Here is a 12,403-nt window from a genome sequence, read left to right as displayed (position 1 = left end):
CAATGATGGCTTCTATTATTGTCAGGAAATTAAGGCCAAGAGCAAATTACAACCAAAGCAGAGGAACTGAGCCCCTCCCATTACCACTCCCTTTCCAATTTGCATATCAGTGCCAATCTCTCCCAATAGAATTATTTCACACTGATCTCTGCTCTTTGAACCCTCATACTCAGACACTGCATGTGCTTATCAATAGAGTCCAAAGAGCAGCAAATTTCACAATCAAATTACACAATTAAAGACAAGTAGATATATATATTATGTGTACACACACACACATAACATAACACAACACACACAGAATATGGAAAATAAAGTATTGCTCCAGAGGAAATACTTCTAATGTGTTCTCAGAAATATAGCTTCCCCATTTCTGGTACCATCCTGGTGAAATTACACTGCCTGCGCTCTAGAAAATAAGAAATAGGAACAGGAGTAGGCCATTCGGTCCCTTGAGCCTGCTCTGCCATTCAATAAGATCTGTCGGTGTTTCGAATTTCACATTTCCATCTACCCCCAATAACCTTTGATTCCCTCGCCTAATAAGAATCTATCTACCTCCACCTTATGAGAGAATTCCAAAGTCGTCCTACATGAAGTTACCCACTTTGGTAGGAAAAACAGAATGGCAGAGTATTTCTTAAATGGGGAGAGACTGGGAAGTGTTGATGTCCAAAGGGACCTGGGAACCCTTGTTCATGAGTCAATGAAAGCTAAAATGCAGGTGCAATTAGCAATTAGAAAGGCAAATGGTATGTTGCAAGAGGATTTGAATACAGGAGTGAACATGTTTTGCTGCAATTGTGTAGAGCCTTGGTGAGACCTCACCTGGGGGTATTGTGTACAACTTGGTTTCCTACCTAAGGCAGGATACATTTGCCATAGAGGGAGTGCAATGAAGGCTCACCAGACTGAGCCTTGGGATGGAGGGATTGTCCTATGAGTAGAGATTGAGGAGACTGGGCCTATACTAAGAATGAGAGGCAATCTCTTTGAAACATACAAAATTCTTATAGGGCTAGATAGGGTGGTGGCAGGAAGGATGTTCCCTCTGGCTGGTTGGCGGGGGGGAAGGAGGAGCTGTCTAGAACCAGGGGACACAGTCTCAGAATAAAGGTAGACCATTTAGGGCTGAGATGAGGAGGAATTTCTTCACTCAGAGGGTACTGAATCTTTGGAATTCTCTACCCTGCGGGCTGTGGAGACTCAGTCATTGTGTATATTCAAGGCCAAGGTCGAGAGATTTCTAAATATGAAAGATAGCAACGGGTGTGGGGGTAGTACAGGAAAATGGCATTGAGGTAGAAGATCAGCCATGACCTTATTGAATGGCAGGGCAGGCTGGAGGGGCTGAATGGTCTACTCCTGGGGCTTTCACCCTGCCCACCCCCCCCCCCCCCCCCCCCCCCCCCCCCCCCCCCCCCCCAACAATGAGACAACAACTCCAACTGTGGCTTTCGCAATATTTTGTACAAATTCATCATTATTTCTCAAGATTTGAGTTTTAAAAACTTTATTTTGTAACACGAAAAGGAAGTTGCAGGAACTTCCTAGGAAGAAATGGATTCAAGCAGCAGACTGTGGGTTCATTTCAACATGCAACAAGAATGCAGAGAGAAAAAGAGAACCACATTTACAGCTTAGAAATATTTACAGTGCAGTTTTAAGACGTCACATGCAGAAAGGAGGGCCAGAGCGTGGGGAGAGGTCATCCAACAGAAAACTGTTATCTTCCTTGTATTCTAAGCGTTACTGAAAACGCTAGATTAGTTTTAGACAGGCTTAAGCTCTATAGAGTTACAGTTTACCTACCAAGGACTTGAGCGGTATGTTAGGATCAACCCTGGCTGCTACCTTGGCTTCCTGGACCATATTATTGATGCTTTCTAAACATCTGTCCACTCCAACCAGCTGTCGAGGGGTAAACACAAAGAGACCAAAGTTCAGCAAAATCATCACATGGCACCGCCTCCCAATCAACCAGCCCACCCTATCCAACCCAGCCCACCAACCAATCATCCTATTCGTCCCAAACAGCCAATCGCACCCCACCCATCCCAAACAGCTAATCACCCCTCCCGTTGGTCCCAGCCAGCCAATTGCCCTCCCTGCCCACCCCAGACAGCCAATCGCCCCTCTTGTTGACCCCAGTGCTCCTTGTCTGCCCCAAACAACCATATATAAAATTGTTAGAATCATCTCTCTCAGGGCTGAGTTTTTCTTTTACAAAATGGAAGGACATGGCATGATCTGGATATCTGGATGCTAACCTGGGGATTTTTTTTTTTAAAGTCATAAGTTCACCTTGAAACGGTCAACAAGCAGGCCTGTTCCAAGAAATCATCTGAGCAAAATCATACTTGAGAAGTTGTTTGTTTGTTTGTTTTGAACTGTAAAGCACTCTAACTAATGAAAAGCTGGAAGACAAAAAGGCAATCACATGGCAGAGGCAAACATTAAGTTTGAACCTGTAGTTTTACTTTCAGTCTTGTTGGGGAACAAGATGAGAACGGAAGGCTACCTTAACCGGCTCCTTCTCTCTACCATGCCTGAAATTGTGTGGGGCTATCAACCTGTAGTCAGAGAACCCTCACCTGGGTGTCATTAGTTTTCATTCGGACCTGCAAAGCTGAGACCGGTTGGTGAGAACTTCCAGACATCTCACACAAGTGAACTCCAGGTCGACAGCATCGAGACCCTGCAGACTTTATCCTTTATTTTATAACGCCCATCCTCCAAAGCCCATCTCTGCAGAGGGGGACTATCTTTTTGTCCTTTGTTTGTCTGTGTGTGTGTGTGTGTGTGTGTGTGTGTGTGTGTGTGTGTGTGTGTGCGTGCGCGCGTGTACTGGGGGAATTCTTTAGGGAGAGATAGATAGGTATACTTTCTTATTTCAATTGTGTTAACTAGTACTTGCAACTTAAAAGGGGTTTTGTTTTAAAATAAATTAAGCATTCTGAGTTTTTGAAAGAAGACAGGTCAGAGTCTCTTCTTCTGGGTACTATAAGTATAGGTACAGCATTGGCCATTTCAGTGAGAAAATTAAACATTTAAGTTAATGGTACAGCCTGTGGAGTACTGAGGCTTGGTAACCTGCGCACTCCTCCCATCCCTCTCGCAACATAAACTGGGGGCTCTTGCAGGATTTGGAATGCAGACAGCAGGTGATCAGAAGCAGAATAATAATTGGTATGGGGTAAAAGGGCAGAGACCAGGTTTCTTATGCATTGGTAAACTAAAACGGAGTTGGAAGTTGCTAAAACTTTTCTACAGATGGAAATGTAACCCTGGCTGGTTTACAACAAGTAACCAAGACTCAGCCAACGGAATTGGCGGATAAATTGGAGTTAGAATTATCCATAGGGGTGAGGAAAGCAGACACAGTTGAGGTAATAGCAAGGCATTTGAAACTAGAAGGGACACCAAAGAGACCACATTCTACGTGGGTTGAGTCAATTGAATATAAAATTGTTAGAATCATCTCTCTCAGGACTGAGTTTTTCTTTTACAAAATGGAAAGACATGGCATGATCTGGATATTTGGATGCTAACCCGGGGATTTTTTTTCTAAGATTCAGTTGCAAATGAAGAAACTTGAATTGGAGGCAGAAGAAAAGGAAAATGGAGAGCATTTCAAAGGGAACAAGCAGAAAGGCAGGAGTGAGAGAAGGCAAGAGAACTTGAGTTCCAGAGGAAGAAGTTAACAATGGTGGAAATAGAGAAGGAACAAGAAAGGGAATACCTGCTTAAAAGGCTGGGCTTTAAAAAGAGACCTCAGATACAGAAGAAGGTTCTGATGATGAAAAAATCTCTAACCCAAAGCCCAGTGGGGAGACGTTTAAGTTTTGCATGCCCTCCCAAGTTTTGAGGAATGGGATGTAGAGGCATTCTTTACTTCATTTGAAAAGGCGGCTAAGCAAATAAAATGGCTGAAGGAAATCTGGACATTGCTCTTACAGAGTAGGTTGGTGGGTAGAGCTCATGAGATTTATGCATCGCTGTCAGAAAAGGTATCTGGGGATTATGATGCAGAAAAAAACTATCCTGAGTGCATATGAATTAGTCCCCGAGGCATACAGGCAGAAATTTCAGAATAAAGAAACAGCCTGGGTAGAACTATATTGAGTTTGAGAGGGTAAAGTAATTTTGACCACTGGATACAGGCATTAAAGGTAGAGACAACACATGAAGTTCTTGGGGAAATAATTCTCCTGGATTCCTCCAGCAGTTGGAACCCATGTTGAAGACCAGAGGGTCACCACACAGACAGGCAGCAGAGACAACTGACGATTATGAGCTGATCCATAAATCCAAACCCTTTTCCGTTTCCCCCTCCCCCCACGAACACAGAAGTATAGAAGGTGGGAAGGTGAAAGGAAGGTAGTAGCCAGGGAAGAGAAGGGACAGCTAGGAATTCCCCGGAAACCTCTCCTCTGGCCAGAAAGGGAGGTGTTGAGGATGGAAGTGATATTCGAAGGGCTAAGTGTTTCCATTGTAACAAGGTGGGACACATTTGTGCAAAGTGCCGGAAGTTGCACAGTAAATCCATTGGACTTATTGGGATACATATAGGTGAATCAGGAAAAGGAGCCCTGACTGAAAGTACAACAAATCAAGTTTAGCGATAACTGCAACTGTGAAAGTGTGTGAAAACCTCATGTGAGGTGAATGAGAGCTATAGAGAATTTGTGTCAAGGGGAAATGTAACCCCTTATCCCTCAAATGAGACAGCTAAACCTATAATCATACTTAAGAGATACAGGAGCCAGTCAAACACTTTTGCTGGGGAAAGGCATAACTTTTCCACCAGAGAGCACATTAAAAGCCAAAGTTTTAGTCAATGGCGTTGGTGGAGAGTACATACCCGTACTTTGTACTGGGTGTAAGTGGAGTGTGACCTAATGTCTGGGACAGTGACGGTAGGGGTTGTTGAGAAGTTACCTGTAGATGGAGTTGATTTACTCCTGGGAAATAATTTAGCTGGAGCGAAGATAGTAGCTTCTCCCATAATTACAGTAAACCCAAGTGAGGTTAAGGAGACAAAGCAGTTACAGGAAAAGGTTCCAGAAGTTTTTCCTTCACGTGAGATAACCCGAGCACTGGCTAAGCAAAGCCAGTCATCAAAGATCAAAGTGATACCACAGACAGGTATTTGGCTGGCTGAAACTTTCTTTAAAGACTTAAATAATCTGAAAGAGATGTTGAACAAACCCTCTTTAGTTGAGGCTCAACAAGCTGATGCAGAGTTAAGAAAGATAGCACAATCAGCCCAAACTGAAGCTGAGGCAGATCCAGAATGTTATTGTTATAAATGGAATCCTAATGAGGAAGCGGAGACCTCCTCACAGACCTGCAGATGAGGAGTGGAGGGTTGTTCATCAGGTAGCGGTACCGCCCAAATATTATGAAGAGGTATATCTCTAAAGCTCCCTGTGTTTGTGCATAATATGCTGTGGACTTTAATTGTTTTATACCCAAACTCCTCATTATGTTCTGAAAAATTTTAGACATAAAATTGGAAGTGTAATCTGACTAGGTCCTCCTATTCCTATACTCACTAGCACGTGGCACAAGGAGTATTTCAGAGATTACAGCCTTTGAGGTCCTGCTTTTTAATCTGCTACCTAGCTCCCTAAATTCTTGTTGCAAGACCTCGTCCCTTTTTCTACCTATGTCATTGGTACCAATGTGAACCACCAATGATGTGGGACCATTATCAAAAACTAAAGCAGGACACCAGTACATCCTTACTATTATGGTTATGAAAACTCGACTTCCAGAGGCCATCCCTTAAGGACAATTATGGCTAAAGTAATGATAGAGAAGTTGTTCCAATTTTTTACTTGAAATGGATTACCAGTAGAGACCTAGTCAGGTTACAGTTCCAATTTCACGTCTAAAATTTTTCAGAACATAATGAGGGGTTTGGGTATAAAACAATTAAAGTCCACAGCATATTATCCACAAACACAGGGAGCTTTAGAGAGGTATCATCAAACTCTCAAAACAATGATCAAAGCATATTGTTATGAATATCTCCAGGATTGGTACAAGGGACTGGATTTTCTATTATTTGCCCGCAGAGATTCACCAAATGAATCTATTGGTTTTAGCCCTTTTGAATTAATTTACAGACATGAGATAAGAGGTCCTCTGAAGTTAATCAATAAAAGTTTTTAGGTGAGATGGACGAACCCTCTATGTTAGATTATGTGCCCGTGTTCCAGGAATGGCTCACGAGAGCTTGCAATATGGCTCGAAAACATCTTAAAGTATCTCAAACAAAAATGAAAGAATGGGCAGATAAGCAAGCTATGACCCGAACATTATAACCAAGGGGAACAACAGGGGGAACCTCGGAAAGCACGGGGTTCAGTGGTCCATCCAAGGTAATTAAGAGGGTTAGTAAAGTAATTATTTGATAAATACCTCAGATTGTAAGAAAAAGAATCAGCTGTGTCATGTCAATATGTTAAAACAATTCCATCATAGAGAGGAAGATGGGAAAGGGCAGGGATGTCAGGTCGTAAGCATAATGGAGGGTGAAAGAGACAGTGACAGTGAGGTAGGGGGCGGCTTAGACGGTTGACAAATTGACTATCTGGTTGGCTAACACTGAAATATTAGGACAGTTAGATACCATATTTTCATATTTAGATGTAGGACAACGAGAGGATCTAGTGAGGTTCCCTTTAAATTCTGCAGGTATTGGTAGGGATAAACTAGGGTCTACAATTTTAGCCACACATGATGTGGATGTAGGGGAGTTTTCTCCCATAAAGCAACGTCCTTTTGTTTAAGTCCAGAGAACAAGCACAAGTGACAGGAGAAATTTAACATATGTTAGAAAATCACCTAATTGAGCCTAGTCAAAACAGTTGGTGTTCTCCAGTCACGTTAGTGCCTAAACCTGATGGGTCAACCAGATTCTGCACTGACTATAGAAAGGTTAACGCTGTAACAAAAACGGATTCCTCGTCTAGAAGATTGTATTGACAGGATTGGCAGTGCCATGTTCCTAAGACAGATTTGTTGAAAGGATACTGGCAAGTACCTTTAACATCGTGAGCTAATGAAATATTTGCTTTTGTCATGCCAATTGGACTATACCAATGCCGACGAATGCCATTTGGACTAAAAGATTCCTCTAGCCACTTTCCAAAGATTAATGAATCAGGTGATCATTAATGTTCCGAACTGTGTGGTTTGCTTGGATCATGTATTGGTTCATAGCAACACATAGGAAGACCATTTAAAACAACTGGAAGCTCTATTTAAACAATTACAGTTGGCAGATCTAGTAATAAGCCTTGTACAAAGTGAGTTCACAAAGGCACAAGTAACTTACTTAGGGCATATCATGGGCAGGGACAAGTCTTGCCAAGAACAGCAGAGGTACTGGCTATGATGGAATTCCCGGTCCCTAAAACTAAACGGGAAATCGTGAGATTTTTAGGGATGTGTGGTTTTTCTATCGTAAATTTGTGCCAAACTTCAGCATAATAGTGGTTCCACTAATGGATTCGTTGCAAAAGAAAGCAAAGGTGGTATGGTCAACAGAGTGCCAGACAGCTTTTGAGAAGCTGAAGGCAATTTTAACTAAGGAACCAGTATTAGCCACTTCTAATTTTGCCAAGCCTTTCAAGCTGGAAATCGATGCACCCAGCCCCAAGTCACTAACAGTCTTATTGCAAGATGATGAATTGGGCATTGAGAACCCTGTGGAGTACTTTTCTACCAAAGAGTATCTCTTTTGATGCTGATTTAATTCTTCTAGAAAAGTACTCCACAGGGTTCTCAATGCCCAATTCATCAATTCTACCAAAGAGTATCTCTTTTGATGCTGATTTAATTCTTCTAGAAAAGAAAACCCTGGGATTGTTATTGGCTCTTAAGCATTTTGGGGTATATATATCTGCCATGGCATTAGTATATACTAACCATAATCCTTTAGTCTGTGGAAAAATTTAAGACTCAGAATAACAGATTGTTCTGATGGAGCTTGCTAATACAGCCTTATAACTTAAAAATTGTTCATACTGCTGGAAAAGATAATTTAATTGCTGTGCTGATGCATTATCAAGAATGTAAATTTTTATAACTGTCTGGAAAGCAAGAAAGTCAGAAAACTGTACAGATTCTGTATAAGGAGTGAATGGCACAGTGAGTGCATGTTTGAATTCTGTTTATATGTTGCACTTATCTTTTTCTGTATACTTTGCAATGAACCACATTTGGAAATAGTGTTTCATCTCTTAAGAGAGGAGGCATGTTAGAGCCATATCCCTCAGGGCTGAATAACTCTTTTACAAAATGGAAGGACATGGCATGATCTGGACATCTGGATGCTAACCTGGGAATTTTTTTTTTATAAAAAGGGTCATAAGTTCTTCTCGGAACTGTCAACAAGCAGGCCTCTTCCAAGAAATCACCTGAGCTTTATGGTACTTGAGAAAGCGTTGTTTGTTTGCTTCGAACTGTAAAGCACTCTAACTAATGAAAAGCCGGAAGACAAAAAGGCAATCACATGGCAGAGGCAAACATTAAGTTTAAACCTGTAGTTTTGCTTTCAGTCTTGTTGGGGAAGAAGCTGAGGAAGGAAAGCTACCTTAACCGGCTCCCTCTCTCTACCATGCCAGAAATTGTGTTTGGCTTTCAACCTGTAGGCAGAGAACACTCATCTGAGTGTCATTCGTCTGCATTTGGACCTGCAAAGCTGAGACCAGTTGCTCCAGACATCCACCGGGACCCGTGGCCTGTTTTCACACAAGAGAACTCCAGGTTGACAGCATCGAGACCCTGCAGACTTGATCCTTTATTTTATAATGTTCATCCTCCAAAGCCCATCTCTGCAGTGAGAGAGACTATATCTGCTCGTCCTTTGTTTGTCTGTGTGTGTGGACTGGGAAATTCTTTACGAAGAGATGTTTATCTATACTTTGATTCCAATTGTGTGTTAACTAGCACTTGCAACTTGTTAAAAGAAGTTTTGTTTTAAAATAAATTAATCATTGAGTTTCTGAAAGAAGCCTGGTCAGAGTCTTTTTTCTTCTGGGTACTATGAGTATAAATGCGCAATTAGCCATTTTAATGAGAAAATTAAACATTTAAATTAATGGTACAGACTGTGGGGTAGTGGGGTTTGATAATTCATGCATTCCTCCCATCCGGTTGTAACAAAATGACATAAATCTCACTAGGAATTGACAGCTCTTCATGCCATTTTACAAGCAATTTGTTTCATCCCTGCTCAAATAACAACAGATTGAGGGAATGGAGGGATTGCCTTAGGAGAAGCAATTATGTAAACTGGGTGTGGAAAGAGAAAGTGAAGAGGTGATGTGATTTCTGTTTTTAGGATTCTAAAGTGACAAGATAAGTACCTCACCTCCACTGGAAAGGTTATTTCAAAACTAATCTGAGGAAACAATTGTTAAATGATCGAATGGTCAATTTGTGGAACAGACTACATTAGAAAATGGTGGAAGAGACAGACAGAGGCAGAGAGAGAGGGGGAAAGAAAGAGAGAGGGGGAGAAAGAAAGAGAGAGAGGAAAAGAGAGACAGAAAAAAAGGGGAGGGGGAGGGGGAGGGGGAGGGGAGAAAGAGGCAGGGAGAAAGAGAGAGAAAGCAACAGCACAGACCTGATCAGAATTCACCAGCAGAGGTTGTGGAAAATAACAGAGAATGCTGGTGGAGAGCACGGACTCAATATGTGTATTTCCAAAAACACAAGGAGTGACATCAGAAAGGTGATTAGTTGATGTGGATCTACTCAAAAGTGTGGAAAATTGTCCAGGAAATTGACCTGTACACAAAAACCAGGACAAATCGAATCAGCCAATTACTGCCCCATTAATTTACTCTTGATCATCAGTGTTGGAAGGGATCGTCGACAGTGCTATCAAGCAGTACTTTTACTCAGCAGTAATCTGCTCACTGCTGCTCAGTCTAGATTCCGCCAGGGCCACTCAGTTCCTGACCTCATTACAGCTTTGCTCCAAACATGGAGCTGAACTCTAGAGGTGAGGTGAGAGCAACTTGACATTAAGGCAGCATTTGGCCAAGTGTGACATTTTTTATATTCATTCATGGGATGTGGGCTTTGCTGGCTGGGCCAGCATTTATTGCCCATCCCTAGTTGCCCCTTGAGAAGGTGGTGGTGAACTGCCTTCTTGAACCGCTGCAGTCCATGTGGTGTAAGTACACCCACAGTGCTGTCAAGAAGGGAGTTCCAGGATTTTGACCCAGCAACAGTGAAGGAACAGTGATATATTTCCAAGTCATGATGGTGAGTGACTTGGAGGAGAACTTCTAGGTAGTGGTGTTCCTATCTATCCGCTGCCTTTGTCCTTCTAGATGGTAGCGGTCGTGGGTTTGGAAGGTGCCGTCTAAGGAGCCTTGGTGAATGTTGTGAAGAAGTAATTTTTTGCACAGTGACTGTTGAACTAGGTGCCTGGTGGTGGAAACTGAGGTGATCAATGATTTCAAAAGGAAACTGGGCAGGCACGTCAAGGAAATAAACTTTCAGGGCTACGGGGATGGAACAGAGGAATGGAAGTGACTGGATTGCTCGGCAGCGGCTCTCGACAGGCAGCGCAGGAGCAATGAGGGTTGGGGAACGGGTGCGGTATTGCAAGTAAGAACTTTTTTTTTACATAGTGACAGGTGCCTACAAGGGTGGTAGAAACAGAGACGATCAATGATTTCAAAAGAAAACTGATTGAGGAATTGAGGGAAATAAAGTTGCAAGGACACGGGGATGGGGCAGAGGAATGGGACTGACTGGATTGCTCTACAGATAGCCAGCATGGAATTGATGGGCCAAGTGGTCTCCATCTGTGCCATAATGACTCTATGACTAGGACGTTTGTATTAATTCCCTCAAATGAAAATTGGATTAATTTATTTCAAAATGCTATCATTTGGGATAAAGATTCAACACATGACATGGTAAATGTAACACACTTTGGAAAAACATGTGACATCAGATTTATGACTTCCAAAACTCCCCCAATTTGCCTCATGTCTGGGTCTGCTGTAAACTGACAGAGTTTGATTTGTCGATAACTTGCACTGCCTGACTACCAGGACGATAGACACTATTCCTTACCCAGTGGTTGGTGGCTGGACCATCTACCTTGGACACGATCTTCCCATTTGCATCAATAAGCACCACATTCGATCTAGTTGCTCCTCTAAGAGGGAAATTAAAATTCATTTCTGTTTGAATATATAAAACGCCCTACTATTCCATCTTCCTCCCGCACTTTTAAAAAATTATTTCATGAGATGTCAGCGTCGCTGGCTAGGCCACCATTTATTGTCCATTCCTAATCGCCCTTGGGAAGGTGGTGACCTCACAGACACCCACAACTACCCACAACTCTCCTTTCACTTGCTTTCTCCTCCGCTCCTTTAAAAGTATCGCTCGGACATCTTTCCCTGCGAGGTGCCATCCGTTCTCGCAGTGGGATACTTTGACGCGGAACGGGCACGTTTTCCACAAAGGAAATCGCTGATAAAAATTGCCTCCCCTGGCTATGGGGCCAACTGCAACTGAGGGTCAAAACCCTGGAACGCCATCCTTATCAGCATTGCAGGGAACAACAACAACAACACCACATGGACTGCAGCAGTTCAAGAAGGGCAATTAGGGATGGGCAATCAACGCTGGCCATAGCGGTGATGCTCACTCCCCATAAATGAATGAAACAAAATTTTTAAAAAGGAAAATGAGTTGAATTGTGACTGGTGGGCGTAACAGCCCGGGTGACCCCCCCCCCCCACCCCCCCAAGCCTAGTTACGGAGCAGGCATGGGTACAGAGAGAAGGTGGGAGGGTTAGGCTGGAGGGGATATGGAAGGGGGTGTGAGGAGTTACCAGCGTGGGAAAGGGAAGGTTGCGATGCCCCAGCGCCGGGCGCTTGAACCCTCTCCCAGTAATTCCCCGATTCCGCCGGGAAGGCGCCTCCGCTGCCGGCCCAGGAGCCTGGCCGCTCGGTTGCGGGGAGCGGGGAGGGGGGATCGAACCAGCCGAAAGCCGCTAAATTAAGCACCTCCAACCCGAAGTTAAGCCTCTCCAAGGCTTCAGTTCTCCGCTCACTCACCCCTCCACTCCACCGTACAGTTGCATCATTTCCCAGCGTCTGGGTCCGATCATGTGACAAAGGAGAGTGTAACAAAGGCGATCACGTGACAACTCGGGTCACATGACAGGGAGGGGCGCGATGGAGAGAGATAGGAGAGGGTAGGAGGTAGGAATAGTAGAGAGAGAGCAGAGATATAGAGAGGGGGACATTAGAGGGGAGAGGTTGAGATACATAGATCGATGAGAGACACAGACAGTGGAGAGGAAGAGGTTAAGATGAGGGGGGAGAGAGTCAAACAGACATGGACAGAGTA

The 12,403-nt window shown here is 43.4% G+C and overlaps 1 protein-coding gene across 2 annotated transcripts in view; it reads right to left on the bottom strand.

The window, feature by feature from the left end:
- nagk (N-acetylglucosamine kinase) overlaps positions 1–12,190 on the bottom strand; it is a 35,226-nt gene extending 23,036 nt beyond the window's left edge. Inside the window, exons 1-3 of one of the 2 annotated variants that reach the window (XM_041192099.1) lie at positions 12,109–12,190; positions 11,113–11,197; positions 1,813–1,911 (exon numbers count right to left, since the gene is read on the bottom strand). In XM_041192099.1, coding sequence (XP_041048033.1) covers positions 1,813–1,911; positions 11,113–11,197; positions 12,109–12,161 — 237 coding nt within the window. In that variant the 5' untranslated portion in view covers positions 12,162–12,190. The remainder of the gene's footprint in view (positions 1–1,812; positions 1,912–11,112; positions 11,198–12,108) is intronic. The other variant, XM_041192107.1, reaches the window with a different exon arrangement.
- Between the last annotated feature and the right edge of the window lie 213 nt (positions 12,191–12,403).

This window comes from Carcharodon carcharias, chromosome 1, assembly GCF_017639515.1.
Source record: "Carcharodon carcharias isolate sCarCar2 chromosome 1, sCarCar2.pri, whole genome shotgun sequence".
Classification (NCBI taxonomy): domain Eukaryota; kingdom Metazoa; phylum Chordata; class Chondrichthyes; order Lamniformes; family Lamnidae; genus Carcharodon; species Carcharodon carcharias.
Note: the sequence above shows the minus strand (reverse complement) of the source record. Positions and strands in the feature narration are given on the sequence as shown.